The sequence below is a fragment of the Oncorhynchus clarkii genome, chromosome 17 (assembly GCF_045791955.1).
Source record: "Oncorhynchus clarkii lewisi isolate Uvic-CL-2024 chromosome 17, UVic_Ocla_1.0, whole genome shotgun sequence".
In the NCBI taxonomy this organism is placed as follows: domain Eukaryota; kingdom Metazoa; phylum Chordata; class Actinopteri; order Salmoniformes; family Salmonidae; genus Oncorhynchus; species Oncorhynchus clarkii.
Window position 1 is genome coordinate 4,601,122 of NC_092163.1, and position 20,851 is coordinate 4,621,972.

The 20,851-nt window shown below is 44.8% G+C and overlaps 1 protein-coding gene across 1 annotated transcript in view; it reads right to left on the bottom strand.

Moving 5' to 3' along the window:
• The window catches only part of LOC139370069 (forkhead box protein K1-like), a 31,245-nt gene extending 28,152 nt beyond the window's left edge, over positions 1–3,093 (bottom strand). Inside the window, exon 1 of the mRNA XM_071109382.1 lies at positions 2,649–3,093. Coding sequence (XP_070965483.1) covers positions 2,649–3,079 — 431 coding nt within the window. The 5' untranslated portion in view covers positions 3,080–3,093. The remainder of the gene's footprint in view (positions 1–2,648) is intronic.
• Positions 3,094–20,851: the final 17,758 nt, after the last annotated feature.

Consider the following 20,851-nt stretch of genomic DNA (forward strand, 5'->3'; position numbering starts at 1 on the left):
TACTTCAGTATATCTTAGAGTTACTAGACATCTCTTCAGTAGAACACTTCCTACTTCCTGGTAGTGCAGGCTTTAGTTCCAACCCAGCAATAAGTTTAAAACCTCAACAGAATCGGTGGGTCCCTCCGCGGGACGGTTGATTTAACGTAGGCTAATGTGATTAGCATGAGGTTGTAAGTAACAAGAACATTTCCCAGGACATAGACATACCTGATATTGGCAGAAAGCTTAAATTCTTGTTAATCTAACTGCACTGTCCAATTTACAGTAGCTATTACAGTGAACTAATACCATGCTATTGTTTGAGGAGAGTGCACAGTTATGAACTTGAAAATATATTAATAAACCAATTAGGCACATTTGGGCAGTCTTGATACAATATTTTGAACAGAAATGCAATGGTTCATTGGATCAGGCTAAAACTTTGCACATACACTGCTGCCATCTAGTGACCAAAATCTAAATTGCACCTAAAGTCCTAAGTTAGATAAGGAAATGTATTATCATTTACCAGATCTAATGTGTTACATTCTCCTACATTAATTTAACATTTCCACAAACTTCAGTGTTTCCTTTCAAATAGCATCAAGAATATGCATATCCTTGCTTTTGGTATCAAGAATATGCATATCCTTGCTTTTGGTATCATGAATATGCATATCCTTGCTTTTGGTATCATGAATATGCATATTCTTGCTTCAGGTCCTGGAGCTACAGGCAGTTAGTTTTTGGGTATGTTTTTTTTTTTATTTAAGGGGCGGAACCTTTTAACACACCTGTGTGTACAGGCCTCCAGACTAACATTTTCCCCTGGTGGTACTGGTGCCACTAAGTTTTTCAGTTGGTGGCAGCAGGTTAGCATATACACACACACACACACAAACACACAGTTCCGTTGACAGCTGTACCTGCCTCACACTTCATTTTTGAAAACACACACATACCTGGGTAAGAACAGGAGCTATCCCTTGTTCTCCTTTCAAAATGTGTGTGTGACCAGAAAAGGAGGAGATGCATCTCTAATTGATGAGATCCCATTGGATGATTTCAGATGACATCATAGAATTAAGAATCCTATTCCTCATTACAAAAAACAAAGCAACAGTATTGTCATCTGTGTGATCAGCTGACGGCTTGGGCGCTGCAGCACGGTGATCTTAGGCTTGTGCGCGGCTGCTCAGTCACGGAAACCCATTTCATGAAGCTCTCGATCAACAGTTGTTGTGCTGACGTTGCTTCCAGAGGCAGTTTGGAACTCTGTAGTGAGTGTTGCAACGGAGGACAGACAACAACAACAACAACAACAACAAATGGACGCTTCAGCGGCCCCTTCCTGTGAGCTTGGGCTCCCGGGTGGCGCAGCGGTCTAAGGCACTGCATCTCAGCGCTAGAGATGTCACTACAGACCCTGGTTCGATTCCAAGCTGTATCACAACCAGCTGTGATTGGGAGTCCCATAATCAATCCAAAGTTGTCCAGGTTAGGGTTCGGCAGTCATTGTAAATAAGAATTTGTTTTTAATTGACTTGCCTAGTTGAAAGATTAAATAAATAACATTTAAAAATGGCGTGTCCTACCACGTCGAGGCCGAGCCGTTGTTGCTCCTAGACGTTTCCCCTTCACAATAACAGCACTTGACTGAGGGGAAGCTCTAGAAAGGCAGACATTTTACAACCTCTTGTTGGAAAAGGTGGCATCCTATGACGGTGCCACGTTGAAAGTCACTGAGCTCTTCACTAAAGGCCATTCTACTGCCAATGTTTGTCTATGGAGATTGCATGGCCGTGTGTTCGATTATATACAGCTGTCAGGAACAGGTGCGGCTGAAATAAACGAATCCACTCATTTGAAGGAGTGTCCACGTACTTTTGGCCATGTATTATTCATGTATATATTAAACCCCTTCAAATTAGTGGATTAGTGTGTGATGTCTGTCTATAGATATTTTTTTTGGGGGGGGGAATAATGTGTGTATTTTATTGTATTTCTTGCTAGGTATTAGTGCCCTGTTGGGAGCTAGAAACACACGTATATTACTGCGCCTGCAAATCTGTGTTACGCGACCAATAAACTTTGATTTGATAGTAAATAGCCGTCATGCTGACTTGAGAGTGACTGTTTACATTCTGGTGTTTACGGGACGCAATGTCGCCACCGCCGTCCGTCAAAGTGAGTAGCTAGTTAACACAAATTAACTCGTCCGTCAAAACCACAGTGAGTAGCTAGTTAATACTAATTAACTCTAAAATGTTTCCGTTTAGCTACACTGCGCAGTCTCCTAAAAAAAACCTTCCATACGACTTTACTCACGTCTGCAATGGATTCACTTTAGCTAAACAGCTCAAGTTAGCTCGTATCTTCCCAATGTAGTTTTAAACCAAGTTAGGAGACTGTGGCTATATATATATATATATATATATATATATTTTACAATGTCTTTTCAATGCGAATGGTTAATGCATAGAGTAGACAACTTTGACTAGTGGTCTGAACTTTCTAACTTACAGTAGGAAGCTAAAAATGTGAATTGTGGCAGGTGTTTGTTTATAAACAAGTCCCCCAAAAAAGTTTGCTTAACATAACTAGCATGCTAATGTTGCTAACTTTACAGTAGGCAGCTAAAACTGTGACTTGTGGCAGGTACTTACTCCCGGGGCAGCTGCAGGGGAGGCGCGCCTCTCCTCTGAAACACGCCGTCCACGAACACGCCGTTCTTCCCGAGGCAGCGCAGCGAAAACCCGCACGGCTCCTCGAAGGTGATCTGGAGGTGCCGCCGAGAGATGAAGCTCGAGTGACCCATGTTTATATCCACGGAGCCGTGCGACGAGTTACGGCCTACGGTCACCGTCCGCTGCCTCATGACGAAATCAAAGTCCCGGCCTTCGAGCCTGGCCAGGGCCCGAGGAGGAGACTCGAGGCGAGGAGGCATCGCGCAGCCCCGACTCAGCACCGAAGAGCCCGAGAAGGTGAAATTGGGAGGGTATGCGGGTGAGGTCACCCCGACTCGAACAGGGCTGCACGGGGCAGATTGCAAGGCCAGTAGGGCTCGAGCTCCCGTGTCGTCCCGAAAGTCTGCCATCTTCTTTTTTGGGGGGGGTGGGGTGGAGGGGGGGGGGGTTGAATACAAACACACTCTCGACTCTCAGACACACAGGTCCCAGTAACGTGAAGGGTTATTGGACGGGCCGCTCACGAGCTCCGTCGCTGTGGGAGAGAGACAGAAACAACATGGATTCTGGCCGCGGCGAAAACCCGGGGTGAATGAGGGAGTGTGAATCCGGAAATGGCGTTAGTTTCGAAAAAGTTGTCTCGACCCTCAGTCCAATAACACCGATAAGAGAAGTGGTAAACATCACACTGTTGCTGCTCAATATATACACCCCCAGCCTATAACCCACGAGGCCTATTTATTTGTAGCATTGTTCAAGACCAGAATGACTATTATTATTGAAGATGTTAGGCATATTGGAATCTTATTTAACAATATTATCTTAAGATGAATTGTTTTTGTCTTATTTGTTTCTAAACGGGAAAAGGAGGCTTTGGACGGGAGAGGGTTAATGCTCGTTTCCAGGAACCGGACGACACGTGCGTGACACATGGCATTGGTTCCGGGCCAGAATGAGAAATGTTTTTTAATTTGAGCAGATTTACTTGTTTGGTCACTGCTATCCCCGACTGTTTGTTCGTAACATGAAGGTGAACTTTTCACTGTGTGAAGGAGATGAACTTGGTGACCAGAGATTCTCTCTACACTGTGTTTATAAATGCGGAAAGTACAAGAGAACTGGAAAGTGTGGAGAGTGGATCAACAGTTTGGAATGGGACCAGGCGAGTTACCACCCTAACGGGAAAAAAGATTGCAGTCAGTGCAGTATAACTGCATTTAAAGTCTAACAGCTGTATGTTACAAATACTGCGTACAAAATAGCACTGTTTTTTATATATATATTTTTAAATAGAGTAATTATACTGCATCCAAAATACCACAGTTGACTGATGTTTCAAAACTAATATTTTTTTGTTGTTGTTGTAAGGGCAGCGCTGTGTATTTGCATCCACACGAGGGCGGTATTGGGATCGGAAACGAAACCTACGTAATGACCCAGTCTTAACACGACAATTAGGCTTAACTGAATAAATTATAAATGTGTATTGATCAATCAAAAAAAAAGTTAATATATATATATATATATATATATATATATATATATATATATTGTGTGTGATTAAAAACAAAACAGAAACTCAGTTTTAAGTGAGAATGGACATTGGTCTGAAGCCAAACAAAAGATAGGAAATGAACACCCATGCTCTACCAAGGGTTTTCCCAGCACCACAAGGCCTCTTCCACCCATGCTCTACCAAGGGTTTTCCCAGCACCACAAGGCCTCTTCCACCCATGCTCTACCAAGGGTTTTCCCAGCACCACAAGGCCTCTTCCACCCATGCTCTACCAAGGGTTTTCCCAGCACCACAAGGCCTCTTCCACCCATGCTCTACCAAGGGTTTTCCCAGCACCACAAGGCCTCTTCCACCCATGCTCTACCAAGGGTTTTCCCAGCACCACAAGGCCTCTTCCACCCATGCTCTACCAAGGGTTTTCCCAGCACCACAAGGCCTCTTCCACCCATGCTCTACCAAGGGTTTTCCCAGCACCACAAGGCCTCTTCCACCCATGCTCTACCAAGGGTTTTCCCAGCACCACAAGGCCTCTTCCACCCATGCTCTACCAAGGGTTTTCCCAGCACCACAAGGCCTCTTCCACCCATGCTCTACCAAGGGTTTTCCCAGCACCACAAGGCCTCTTCCACCCATGCTCTACCAAGGGTTTTCCCAGCACCACAAGGCCTCTTCCACCCATGCTCTACCAATGGTTTTCCCAGCACCACAAGGCCTCTTCCACCCATGCTCTACCAAGGGTTTTCCCAGCACCACAAGGCCTCTTCCACCCATGCTCTACCAAGGGTTTTCCCAGCACCACAAGGCCTCTTCCACCCATGCTCTACCAAGGGTTTTCCCAGCACCACAAGGCCTCTTCCACCCATGCTCTACCAAGGGTTTTCCCAGCACCACAAGGCCTCTTCCACCCATGCTCTACCAAGGGTTTTCCCAGCACCACAAGGCCTCTTCCACCCATGCTCTACCAAGGGTTTTCCCACCACCACAAGGCCTCTTCCACCCATGCTCTACCAAGGGTTTTCCCAGCACCACAAGGCCTCTTCCACCCATGCTCTACCAAGGGTTTTCCCAGCACCACAAGGCCTCTTCCACCCATGCTCTACCAAGGGTTTTCCCAGCACCACAAGGCCTCTTCCACCCATGCTCTACCAAGGGTTTTCCCAGCACCACAAGGCCTCTTCCACCCATGCTCTACCAAGGGTTTTCCCAGCACCACAAGGCCTCTTCCACCCATGCTCTACCAAGGGTTTTCCCAGCACCACAAGGCCTCTTCCACCCATGCTCTACCAAGGGTTTTCCCAGCACCACAAGGCATCTTCCACCCATGCTCTACCAAGGGTTTTCCCAGCACCACAAGGCCTCTTCCACCCATGCTCTACCAAGGGTTTTCCCAGCACCACAAGGCCTCTTCCACCCATGCTCTACCAAGGGTTTTCCCAGCACCACAAGGCCTCTTCCACCCATGCTCTACCAAGGGTTTTCCCAGCACCACAAGGCCTCTTCCACCCATGCTCTACCAAGGGTTTTCCCAGCACCACAAGGCCTCTTCCACCCATGCTCTACCAAGGGTTTTCCCAGCACCACAAGGCCTCTTCCACCCATGCTCTACCAAGGGTTTTCCCAGCACCACAAGGCCTCTTCCACCCATGCTCTACCAAGGGTTTTCCCAGCACCACAAGGCCTCTTCCACCCATGCTCTACCAAGGGTTTTCCCAGCACCACAAGGCCTCTTCCACCCATGCTCTACCAAGGGTTTTCCCAGCACCACAAGGCCTCTTCCACCCATGCTCTACCAAGGGTTTTCCCAGCACCACAAGGCCTCTTCCACCCATGCTCTACCAAGGGTTTTCCCAGCACCACAAGGCCTCTTCCACCCATGCTCTACCAAGGGTTTTCCCAGCACCACAAGGCCTCTTCCACCCATGCTCTACCAAGGGTTTTCCCAGCACCACAAGGCCTCTTCCACCCATGCTCTACCAAGGGTTTTCCCAGCACCACAAGGCCTCTTCCACCCATGCTCTACCAAGGGTTTTCCCAGCACCACAAGGCCTCTTCCACCCATGCTCTACCAAGGGTTTTCCCAGCACCACAAGGCCTCTTCCACCCATGCTCTACCAAGGGTTTTCCCAGCACCACAAGGCCTCTTCCACCCATGCTCTACCAAGGGTTTTCCCAGCACCACAAGGCCTCTTCCACCCATGCTCTACCAAGGGTTTTCCCAGCACCACAAGGCCTCTTCCACCCATGCTCCACCAAGGGTTTTCCCAGCACCACAAGGCCTCTTCCACCCATGCTCCACCAAGGGTTTTCCCAGCACCACAAGGCCTCTTCCACCCATGCTCTACCAAGGGTTTTCCCAGCACCACAAGGCCTCTTCCACCCATGCTCTACCAAGGGTTTTCCCAGCACCACAAGGCCTCTTCCACCCATGCTCTACCAAGGGTTTTCCCAGCACCACAAGGCCTCTTCCACCCATGCTCTACCAAGGGTTTTCCCAGCACCACAAGGCCTCTTCCACCCATGCTCTACCAAGGGTTTTCCCAGCACCACAAGGCCTCTTCCACCCATGCTCTACCAAGGGTTTTCCCAGCACCACAAGGCCTCTTCCACCCATGCTCTACCAAGGGTTTTCCCAGCACCACAAGGCCTCTTCCACCCATGCTCTACCAAGGGTTTTCCCAGCACCATAAGGCCTCTTCCACCCATGCTCTACCAAGGGTTTTCCCAGCACCACAAGGCCTCTTCCACCCATGCTCTACCAAGGGTTTTCCCAGCACCACAAGGCATCTTCCACCCATGCTCTACCAAGGGTTTTCCCAGCACCACAAGGCCTCTTCCACCCATGCTCTACCAAGGGTTTTCCCAGCACCACAAGGCCTCTTCCACCCATGCTCTACCAAGGGTTTTCCCAGCACCACAAGACCTCTTCCACCCATGCTCTACCAAGGGTTTTCCCAGCACCACAAGGCCTCTTCCACCCATGCTCTACCAAGGGTTTTCCCAGCACCACAAGGCCTCTTCCACCCATGCTCTACCAAGGGTTTTCCCAGCACCACAAGGCCTCTTCCACCCATGCTCTACCAATGGTTTTCCCAGCACCACAAGGCCTCTTCCACCCATGCTCTACCAAGGGTTTTCCCAGCACCACAAGGCCTCTTCCACCCATGCTCTACCAAGGGTTTTCCCAGCACCACAGCTTTTTGACCTACTACAGTAGCCATGTTGGTCTATTGTACTTTAAAACAATGTGTAAGGCAGGTTGCTTAGGATTCAAAAACCTTCTCAAACAGCCTCATTCATACTGCTAGAGGAGGTGCTTCCACAATAGTGTGATTTGTGCCACAGACAAGGTAACGTATTGGATTCTTCACACACCACAGTAAGATAGTATCCCATTACTCTATACCTTTTCATGCTTTAAGAAAAAAATAAAAATAATTCAATGAAAGCAAATGTTGCTTTTAAACTTACACTGAACAAAAATATAAATATGAATGTGTTATGTAACAATAAGATTTTACTGAGTTACAGTTCATATGAGGAAATCAGTCAATTGAAATAAATAAATTAGGCCAGTCAATCTATGGATTTCACATGACTGGGAATACAGGGTTTTTTTGTGTAAAGGTTTTCTTTCAGGGGCTGGTGGATCAGAAAACCAGTCAGTGTCTGGTGTGACCACCGTTTGCCTCATGCAGCGCGACACATCTCCTTCGTATAGAGTTGATCAGGCTGTTGATTGTGGCCTGTGGAATGTTGTTCCACTGCTCTTCAATGGCTGTGGTTGAAGTTGCTGGATATTGGCGGGAACTGGAACACACTGTCGTACAAGTCGATCCAGAGCATCCCAAACATGCTCAATGGGTGACATGTCTGGTGAGTATGCAGGCCGTGGAAGAACCGGGACATTTTCAGTTTCCAGGAATTGTGTACAGATCCTTGCGACATGGGACCGTGTATTATCATGCCGAAACAGGAAGTGATGGCACGACAACGGGCCTCAGGATCTCGTCACGGTATCTCTGTGCAATTCAAATTGCCATCGATAAAATGCAATTGTGTAGCTTATGCCTGCCCATTCCATAACCAGACAACCACCGTAGGTAGGGCTGTTCACCTGCATAACCTTGTAGATTGTCAAGAGCAAATTTGGATAACTCCTGCCACAAACACTGTAACAACATGACAAACTGCTGAGAAACAGCTACAAAATACAAAGTCATTAGACAAGCACAAAACTCACGAGAGAAAATTATAGACATATTTACCAATCTGAAAGTGGATGGGTGCTCCAAACCCTTGAATACAAAACTTCAGCTACAAATGTCCAGTTTTTATTTCTTTACTTACCTACAAACACACACACGCACTTTTTTCTCTCTCGCACTGTTGGTTAGAGCCTGTAAGTAAGCATTTAACTGTAAGGTCTACTACACCTGTTGTATTCAGCATTTCACTGTGAGGTCTACTACACCTGTTGTATTCAGCATTTCACTGTGAGGTCTACTACACCTGTTGTATTCAGCATTTCACTGTGAGGTCAACTACACCTGTTGTATTCAGCATTTCACTGTAAGGTCTACTACACCTGTTGTATTCAGCATTTCACTGTGAGGTCTACTACACCTGTTGTATTCAGCATTTCACTGTAAGGTCTACTACACCTGTTGTATTCAGTATTTCACTGTAAGGTCTACTACACCTGTTGTATTCAGCATTTCACTGAGGTCTACTACACCTGTTGTATTCAGCATTTCACTGTGAGGTCTACTACACCTGTTGTATTCAGCATTTCACTGTGAGGTCTACTACACCTGTTGTATTCAGCATTTCACTGTAAGGTCTACTACACCTGTTGTATTCAGCATTTCACTGTAAGGTCTACTACACCTGTTGTATTCAGCATTTCACTGTAACGTCTACTACACCTGTTGTATTCAGCATTTCACTGTGAGGTCTACTACACCTGTTGTATTCAGCATTTCACTGTGAGGTCTACTACACCTGTTGTATTCAGCATTTCACTGTGAGGTCTACTACACCTGTTGTATTCAGCATTTCACTGTAAGGTCTACTACACCTGTTGTATTCAGCATTTCACTGTAAGGTCTACTACACCTGTTGTATTCAGCATTTCACTGTAAGGTCTACTACACCTGTTGTATTCAGCATTTCACTGTGAGGTCTACTACACCTGTTGTATTCAGCATTTCACTGTGAGGTCTACTACACCTGTTGTATTCAGCATTTCACTGTAAGGTCTACTACACCTGTTGTATTCAGCATTTCACTGTAAGGTCTACTACACCTGTTGTATTCAGCATTTCAATGTGAGGTCTACTACACCTGTTGTATTCAGCATTTCACTGTGAGGTGTACTACACCTGTTATATTCAGCATTTCACTGTGAGGTCTACTACACCTGTTGTATTCAGCATTTCACTGTAAGGTCTACTACACCTGTTGTATTCAGCATTTCACTGTAAGGTCTACTACACCTGTTGTATTCAGCATTTCACTGTAAGGTCTACTACACCTGTTGTATTCAGCATTTCAATGTGAGGTCTACTACACCTGTTGTATTCAGCATTTCACTGTGAGGTCTACTACACCTGTTGTATTCAGCATTTCACTGTGAGGTCCACTACACCTGTTGTATTCAGCATTTCACTGTAAGGTCTACTACACCTGTTGTATTCAGCATTTCACTGTGAGGTCTACTACACCTGTTGTATTCAGCATTTCACTGTGAGGTCTACTACACCTGTTGTATTCAGCATTTCACTGTAAGGTCTACTACACCTGTTGTATTCAGCATTTCACTGTAAGGTCTACTACACCTGTTGTATTCAGCATTTCACTGTAAGGTCTACTACACCTGTTGTATTCAGCATTTCACTGTGCTGTCCAACTCCAGTAAAACATCACACACATCCTCATTTATAAATGGCAGAATAAATAGGAAAACAGAGAACTCACAGCTTTGGAGACAGAACATACATATTAAGTATCGTGTGCGACGCAGTGCAGGTTCCTGCTGTTTACGTTTTGAATTGGCATAAGTAGTCGGACATTCTCCGTGACAAAGGGGCGCATTCCCACAATCCCCCTCTACTCTGCCATAAAGCACTGTGTCCCCAGGCAGTACCGTAGTGATGGCTTCTGCATCGCACAGATGAGAATCGATGAGAGCTGGTCTCTCTGTTCTAGTACCACCCACTGTGTCCCTAGGCAGTACCGTAGTGATGGCTTCTGCATCTCACAGATAACAATCGATGAGAGCTGGTCTCTCTGTTCTAGTACCACCCACTGTGTCCCTAGGCAGTACCGTAGTGATGGCTTCTGCATCTCACAGATGAGAATCGATGAGAGCTGGTCTCTCCTCTGTTCTAGTAAGACACACACAGTACCACCCACTACACTCACTGACACTAGTAAGACACACACAGTAGTACCACTCACTGACACTAGTAAGACACACACAGTAGTACCAACCACCACACTCACTGACACTAGTAAGACACACACGGTAGTACCCACCACTACACTCACTGACACCAGTAAGACACACACAGTAGTACCACTCACTGACACTTGTAAGACACACACAGTAGTACCCACTACACTCACTGACACTTGTAAGACACACACAGTAGTACCAACCACCACACTCACTGACACCAGTAAGACACACACAGTAGTACCACCACACTCACTGACACTAGTAAGACACACACGGTAGTACCACACTTAATAAATGGAAATAAGTGTATGTGTGTGTGTGTGTGTGTCTGTCTGTGTGTGTGCGTGCGTGCGTGTGTGTGTGTGTGTGTCGGAGAAGGGGGATGTCAACACTGTAAATTAAGAATTGTCTAAATGTATACTCCAGGAAGTGAACCCACAATCTTCAGATACACAGGTGGTACCTTCAGCCCTACAACACAATACAATACATCTAGCCCTACAATACAATACCTCTAGCCCTACAATACAATACATTACCTCTAGCCCTACAATACAATACCTTCAGCCCTACAATACAATACATTACCTCTAGCCCTACAATACAATACCTCTAGCCCTACAATACAATACCTTCAGCCCTACAATACAATACCTCTAGCCCTACAATACAATACCTCTAGCCCTACAATACAATACAATACCTCTAGCCCTACAATACAATACCTCTAGCCCTACAATACAATACCTCTAGCCCTACAATACAATACAATACCTCTAGCCCTACAATACAATACAATACCTCTAGCCCTACAATACAATACCTCTAGCCCTACAATACAATACCTCTAGCCCTATAATACAATACCTCTAGCCCTACAATACAATACATCTAGCCCTATAATACAATACCTCTAGCCCTACAATACAATACCTCTAGCCCTACAATACAATACCTCTAGCCATACAATACAATACCTCTATCCCTACAATACAATACCTCTAGCCCTACAATACAATACCTTTAGCCCTACAATACAATACCTCTAGCCCTACAATACAATACCTCTAGCCCTACTATACAACACCTCTAGCCCTACAATACAATACCTCTAGCCCTACAATACAATACCTCTATATAATACAATACCTCTAGCCCTACAATACAATACCTCTAGCCCTACAATACAATACCTTCAGCCCTACAATACAATACCTCTAGCCCCACAATACAATACAATACCTCTAGCCCTACAATACAATACAATACCTCTAGCCCTACAATACAATACAATACCTTCAGCCCTACAATACAATACAATACCTCTAGCCCTACAATACAATACAATACCTCTAGCCCTACAATACAATACAATACCTCTAGCCCTACAATACAATACAATACCTCTAGCCCTACAATACAATACCTCTAGCCCTACAATACAATACAATACCTTCAGCCCTACAATACAATACCTCTAGCCCTACAATACAATACCTCTAGCCCTACAATACAATACAATACCTCTAGCCCTACAATACAATACCTCTAGCCCCACAATACAATACCTCTAGCCCTACAATACAATACAATACCTTTAGCCCTACAATACAATACAATACCTCTAGCCCTACAATACAATACCTCTAGCCCTACAACACAATACAATACCTCTAGCCCTACAATACAATACCTCTAGCCCTACAATACAATACCTCTAGCCCTACAATACAATACCTCTAGCCCTACAATACAATACCTCTAGCCCTACAATACAATACCTCTAGCCCTACAATACAATACAATACCTCTAGCCCTACAATACTAAACCTCTAGCCCTACAATACAATACCTCTAGCCCTACAATACAATACAATACCTCTAGCAATACAATACAATACCTCTAGCACTACAATACAATACCTTCAGCCCTACAATACAATACATTACCTCTAGCCCTACAATACAATACCTCTAGCCCTACAATACAATACCTCTAGCCCTACAATACAATACCTCTAGCCCTACAATACAATACCTCTAGCCCTACAATACAATACCTCTAGCCCTACAATACAATACAATACCTCTAGCCCTACAATACAATACCTCTAGCCCTACAATACAATACCTTCAGCCCTACAATACAATACCTCTAGCCCTACAATACAATACCTCTAGCCCTACAATACAATACCTTCAGCCCTACAATACAATACCTCTAGCCCCACAATACAATACCTTTAGCCCTACAATACAATACCTCTAGCCCTACAATACAATACCTTCAGCCCTACAATACAATACAATACCTCTAGCCCTACAATATAATACCTCTAGCCCTACAATACAATACCTCTAGCCCTACAATACAGTACTTTTAGCCCTACAATACAATACCTCTATATAATACAATATAATACCTTTAGCCCTACAATACAATACCTTTAGCCCTACAATACAATACCTCTAGCCCTACAATACAATACCTTAAGCCCTACAATACAATACAATACCTCTAGCCCTATAATACAATACCTTTAACCCTACAATACAATACATAGACATGTCTATGACCAGGGTGGAAAATTAGGTAAACATGAAATGACCACAACAAATTAGATAAACATGAAATGAACACAACAAATTAGATAAACATGAAATGAACACAACAAATTAGATAAACATGAAATGAACACAACAAATTAGACTACTTTTTTTGCTTTGAGATTTATGGGGAATGAAATGGAAAGTGTGATAATATATATTTTTTGGGGGGGGAGGAGGGGGGGGGAATTATTGGTTTATTCAGACAGTAAGGAAATGAGATCGGGAGACTGGCAAATGCTAGAAACGGTGAGAAGGTTGGGATGCAGGGATTGATCCATGTTCTCAGGTGGAAAGTTGTATGTGACAACGTGCCAGGGAGTTTTACCACCACACCAAGGCTCTGCACAGGAAGGATGTTCTATTAATTGTTAATGGCAGAAGGGAACCAAATCATAGATTGCAGTCTGCTTGTCCGAAGACTACTTTCAAGGTAAGGACGCAAAACATTTAGTAATTTTTGGTGAACTATCTCTTTAACAATATGTCTGGAAGAAACTCTCCAGGAGAGTTGGACATCCCTTGATCTGTGTCTGTTCTGGGTGTTTGGAAAAATGTTCTTGTCATAACGATTCATTTCTCAAAATCACCCAACTTTCTAGAACAATCTAAATTAATGTCAATATTCAGGTGGTTTTATGCCGACCGGTTGAAGATCCACGACGTCATCTTACCTTTACAGAGGGAAAAGATGATGTGTTTATGAGTTGAGAGTCCCCCCCCCTACCATCTCTTCCTAATATGTATATATATATATGCACAATAATAACATGTCAATAAATTATATTTGTTTCTCGTATTTGTTTCATATCCAATGCTTATTTGTATGACTTTATTCAAAACAGTCCATGAATGGCTGCAAAAAAAAATAAATACATAACCTCATATCTTTCGTTGTCAAAACACACTAGTATGGATATCAGATTATTACCATGTGATTTACACTGGCATAGCTGTGAAGAAGTGGAATAGTAAAACACATGTGAGGGAATAACAGTAGTGTTCTGTGGGGAATAACAGTAGTGTTCTGTGGGGAATAACAGTAGTGTTCTGTGGGGAATAACAGTAGTGTTCTGTGGGGAATAACAGTGTTGTTCTGTGGGGAATGACAGTGTTGTTCTGTGGGGAATAACAGTAGTGTTCTGTGGGGAATAACAGTAGTGTTCTGTGGGGAATAACAGTAGTGTTCTGTGGGGAATAACAGTAGGGTTCTGTGGGGAATAACAGTAGAGTTCTGTGGGGAATAACAGTAGAGTTCTGTGGGGAATAACAGTAGTGTTCTGTGAGGGAATAAGTATGAGTAAATAGCTAATGAAATCTCCTGATGACAAGATTACATAAATTTGCCCCTAAACTATATTTATTGCCCTATGGGCCCTGGTCTAAAACAGGTGCAGTAGGACTACTGTACCTGTTGTACCTGGCTGTGATACTGTAGGACTACTGCACCTGTTGGACCTGGCTGTGATACTGTAGGACTACTGCACCTGTTTGGACCTGGCTGTGATACTGTAGGACTACTGCACCGGTTTGGACCTGGCTGTGATACTGTAGGACTACTGCACCTGTTTGGACCTGGCTGTGATACTGTAGGACTACTGCACCTGTTGGACCTGGCTGTCATACTGTAGGACTACTGCACCTGTTGGACCTGGCTGTGATACTGAAGGACTACTGCACCTGTTTGGACCTGGCTGTGATACTGAAGGACTACTGCACCTGTTTGGACCTGGCTGTGATACTGAAGGACTACTGCACCTGTTGGACCTGGCTGTGATACTGTAGTCTTACTGCACCTGTTGGACCTGACTGTGATACTATAGGACTACTGCACCTGTTGTACCTGGCTGTGATACTGTAGGACTACTGCACCTGTTGGACCTGGCTGTGATACTGTAGTCTTACTGCACCTGTTGGACCTGACTGTGATACTATAGGACTACTGCACCTGTTGGACCTGGCTGTGATACTGTAGGACTACTGCACCTGTTTGGACCTGGCTGTGATACTGTAGAACTACTGGACCTGTTGGACCTGGCTGTCATACTGAAGGACTACTGCACCTGTTTGGACCTGGCTGTCATACTGTAGGACTACTGCACCTGTTTGGACCTGGCTGTGATACTGTAGGACTACTGCACCTGTTTGGACCTGGCTGTGATACTGTAGAACTACTTATGTTACTTTACTGGGTGAATTCAGAAAGCATTCCAAGTTCCTCCTGTGTTTGTGTTTACCATGGCAACCAGAAATGTAAATAACGACATGATTGCCCGAACGATAATCAGCCTCTGTGTCTGAGGATCTTTTCCCCTAAATGTAATGTTCATGTCAACCCAGGTCCATCTTTTCAAAGAAACACAATTTATTTCAATCTAGTTCCGTTTTCACCTTTTATTGCCTGGTAAATAACCAACAACCATAGATAACGAAAAGCAGAATAAGGTGAGGAATCATTCCATGTCAACTAGGCGCATCTTTTTTTTTTTTAAAGAAACACCATTTATTTCAATCTCTAGTTGAGTAAAATAAGTCGTTTTGTTCCCGGTCACAAGATAATCCAGAAAAAAATGCAATAGACAGCGCCACACTCAGGCAGAAAACGGAATGTTCTATTCTAAACCAGGCTCGTCTCTTTAAAAATAAAACACCATTTATTTAACTCGTTTTCCTGGGATTCACAAGAAAATCCTAACAATTCGGGTAAAGATCGCCCCAGTCAAGGCAGAACATTGTGAAGTATCATAAAGTGAGAACAATTGGTTTCCCCTGGCTGTTATATGGCTGCTAGTAAATTAATAGAAGACATTCACTGCTTTAAACCTGTATTACCATAACTAGGCAACACAGAACCACGGCGGACCCATTGGTAAAATGAGAGGCTCTTCACCATATTAAAAGGTGTCCCACTGCAACGTGCCTAGCTCCGCCCACTTGGGCGTGGCTTATGGAGCGCTCTTTGAAATAAACGCTCGTATTGTTATATATATATGGAGAGTGCTTGACTTGGCCCGGAGCTGTCCAGAGCGCCTTACCGAGACTTCTAATTTTTGGGGTTCCTCTATTAAACAAAGTAGCCTATAACCGGTCCAGATTGACACCCAGAAAATGTTAGAATTCATTACCGCAATGACCCTTCAGTGCGAGTCGTGTGTGCGGTGTGTGTGTCCGTTATCCGAAGAGAGAACCGCGACATTTCAGCAGCATATAATGATGACTGGATAGCCAATTCAAAACATAACGTGTAGCAGTTCTCTAACTGAGCATTAATGTCCCTTTAGCCGTTTGACCGGAACTGTATAGCCGAAATAAATCTGCACGGTTGGGAAAACTAGGATTAAACAGTAAAGCCATGTAAACTGGAAACCATTTATCCGGAGGCTGCATTCATTGTAGCTGGGGATTTTAACAAGGCTAATCTGAAAACAAGACTCCCCAAATTTTATCAGCATATCGATTGCGCAACCAGGGGTGGAAAGACCTTGGATCATTGTTACTCTAACTTCCGCGACGCATATAAGGCCCTGCCCCGCCCCCCTTTCGGAAAAGCTGACCACGACTCCATTCTGTTGATCCCTGCCTACAGACAGAAACTAAAACAAGAGGCTCCCACGCTGAGGTCTGTCCAACGCTGGTCCGACCAAGCTGACTCCACACTCCAAGACTGCTTCCATCACGTGGACTGGGACATGTTTCGTATTGCGTCAGACAACAACATTGACGAATACGCTGATTCGGTGTGCGAGTTCATCAGAACGTGCGTTGAAGATGTCGTTCCCATAGCAACGATTAAAACATTCCCTAACCAGAAACCGTGGATTGATGGCAGCATTCGTGTGAAACTGAAAGCGCGAACCACTGCTTTTAATCAGGGCAAGGTGTCTGGTAACATGACCGAATACAAACAGTGCAGCTATTCCCTCCGCAAGGCTATCAAACAAGCTAAGCGTCAGTACAGAGACAAAGTAGAATCTCAATTCAACGGCTCAGACACAAGAGGCATGTGGCAGGGTCTACAGTCAATCACGGACTACAGGAAGAAATCCAGCCCAGTCACGGACCAGGATGTCCTGCTCCCAGGCAGACTAAATAACTTTTTTGCCCGCTTTGAGGACAATACAGTGCCACTGACACGGCCTGCAACGGAAACTTGCGGTCTCTCCTTCACTGCAGCCGAGGTGAGTAAGACATTTAAACGTGTTAACCCTCGCAAGGCTGCAGGCCCAGACGGCATCCCCAGCCGCGCCCTCAGAGCATGCGCAGACCAGCTGGCCGGTGTGTTTACGGACATATTCAATCAATCCCTATACCAGTCTGCTGTTCCCACATGCTTCAAGAGGGCCACCATTGTTCCTGTTCCCAAGAAAGCTAAGGTAACTGAGCTAAACGACTACCGCCCCGTAGCACTCACTTCCGTCATCATGAAGTGCTTTGAGAGACTAGTCAAGGACCATATCACCTCCACCCTACCTAACACCCTAGACCCACTCCAATTTGCTTACCGCCCAAATAGGTCCACAGACGATGCAATCTCAACCACACTGCACACTGCCCTAACCCATCTGGACAAGAGGAATACCTATGTGAGAATGCTGTTCATTGACTACAGCTCGGCATTCAACACCATAGTACCCTCCAAGCTCGTCATCAAGCTCGAGACCCTGGGTCTCGACCCCGCCCTGTGCAACTGGGTACTGGACTTCCTGACGGGCCGCCCCCAGGTGGTGAGGGTAGGCAACAACATCTCCTCCCCGCTGATCCTCAACACTGGGGCCCCACAAGGGTGCGTTCTGAGCCCTCTCCTGTACTCCCTGTTCACCCACGACTGCGTGGCCACGCACGCCTCCAACTCAATCATCAAGTTTGCGGACGACACAACAGTGGTAGGCTTGATTACCAACAACGACGAGACGGCCTACAGGGAGGAGGTGAGGGCCCTCGGAGTGTGGTGTCAGGAAAATAACCTCACACTCAACGTCAACAAAACTAAGGAGATGATTGTGGACTTCAGGAAACAGCAGAGGGAACACCCCCCTATCCACATCGATGGAACAGTAGTGGAGAGGGTAGCAAGTTTTAAGTTCCTCGGCATACACATCACAGACAAACTGAATTGGTCCACTCACACAGACAGCATTGTGAAGAAGGCGCAGCAGCGCCTCTTCAACCTCAGGAGGCTGAAGAAATTGGGCTTGTCACCAAAAGCACTCACAAACTTCTACAGATGCACAATCGAGAGCATCCTGGCGGGCTGTATCACCGCCTGGTACGGCAACTGCTCCGCCCTCAACCGTAAGGCTCTCCAGAGGGTAGTGAGGTCTGCACAACGCATCACCGGGGGCAAACTACCTGCCCTCCAGGACACCTACACCACCCGATGTCACAGGAAGGCCATAAAGATCATCAAGGACATCAACCACCCGAGCCACTGCCTGTTCACCCCGCTATCATCCAGAAGGCGAGGTCAGTACAGGTGCATCAAAGCTGGGACCGAGAGACTGAAAAACAGCTTCTATCTCAAGGCTATCAGACTGTTAAACAGAAACCACTAACATTGAGTGGCTGCTGCCAACACACTGACACTGACTCAACTCCAGCCACTTTAATAATGGGAATTGATGGGAAATGATGTAAATATATCACTAGCCACTTTAAACAATGCTACCTAATATAATGTTACTTACCCTACATTATTCATCTCATATGCATACGTATATACTGTACTCTATATCATCGACTGTATCCTTATGTAATACATGTATCACTAGCCACTTTAACTATGCCACTTTGTTTACATACTCATCTCATATGTATATACTGTACTCGATACCATCTACTGTATCTGCCTATGCTGCTCTGTACCATCACTCATTCATATATCCTTATGTACATATTCTTTATCCCCTCACACTGTGTACAAGACAGTCGTTTTGGAATTGTTAGTTAGATTACTTGTTGGTTATTACTGCATTGTCGGAACTAGAAGCACAAGCATTTCGCTACACTCGCATTAACATCTGCTAACCATGTGTATGTGACAAATAAAATTTGATTTGATTTGATTTAATTGGGACACCGTTAAAAAATATCCCAATATCCCAGCCTAATTGACATTTTTTTTTTGCTGTGCATAGATCTCGCCTGAAACATTAATATTTGAGACTTATATACAGTTGAAGTCGGAAGGATACATACACCTTAGCCAAATACATTTAAACTCAGTTTTTCATAATTCCTGACAATTAATCTGTATCAATGTTTTATGTCTGTTAGGATCGTTTATTTTAATGTGAAATGTCAGAATATAATAGTAGAGGGAATTATTTAGTTCAGCTCCTAGTAAAAATTCCCTGTCTTAGGTCAGTTAGGATCACCACTTTATTTTAAGATTGTGAAAGGTCAGAATAACAGTTGAGAGAATTATTTATTTCAGCTTTTATTTATTTCATCACATTCCCAGTAGGTCAGAAGTTTACATACACTCAATTAGTATTTGGAAACATTGCCATTAAATTGTTTAACTTGCGTCAAACGTTTCGGGTAGCGTTCCACAAGCTTCCCACAATAAGTTGGGTGAATTTTGGCCCTTTCCTCCTGACAGAGCTGGTGTAACTGAGTCAGGTTTGTAGGCCTCTTTGCTCGCACACACTTTTTCAGTTCTGCCCACAAATTTTCTATGGGATTGAGGTCAGGGCTTTGTGATGGCCACTCCAACACATTGACTTTGTTGTCCATTTTGTCACAACTTTGGAAGTATGCTTGGGGTCATTGTCCATTTGGAAGACCCATTTGCGACCAAGCTTTAACTTTGTGACTGATGTCTTGAGATGTTGCTTCAATATATCCACATAATTTTCCTGCTTCATGATGCCATCTATTTTGTGAAGGGAACCAGTCCCTCCTGCAGCAAAGGATCCCCACAACCTGATGCTGTCACCCCCCGTGCTTCACGGTTGGGGTGGTGTTCTTCGGCTTGCAAGCCTCCCCCTTTTTCCTCCAAACATAACGATGGTGATTATGGCCAAACAGTTCTATTTCTGTTTCATCTGACCTGAGGACATTTCTCCAAAAAGTACAATCTTTGTCCCCATGTGCAGTTGCAAACCGTAGTCTGGCTTTTTTATGGCGGTTTTGGAGCAGTGGCTTCTTCCTTGCTGAGCGGCCTTTCAGGTTATGTCGATATAGGACTCGTTTTACTGTGGATATAGATACTTTTGTACCTGTTTCCTCCAGCATCTTCACATGGTCCTTTGCTGTTGTTCTGTGATTGATTTGCACTTTTCGCACCAAAGTACATTCATCTCTAGGAGACAGAGCGGGTCTCCTTCCTGAGCGGTATGACGGCTGAGTGGTCCCATGGTGTTTATACTTGCGTAAAATTGTTTGTACAGATGAACGTGGTACCTTCAGGTGTTTGGAAATTGCTCCCAAGGATGAACCAGACTTTTGGAGGGCTACATTTCTTTTCTGACGTCTTGGCTGATTTCTTTTGATTTTCCCATGATGTCAAGCAAAGAGACACTGAGTTTGAAGGTAGGCCTTGAAATACATCCACAGGTACACCTACAATTGACTCAAATGATGTCAATTAGCCTATCA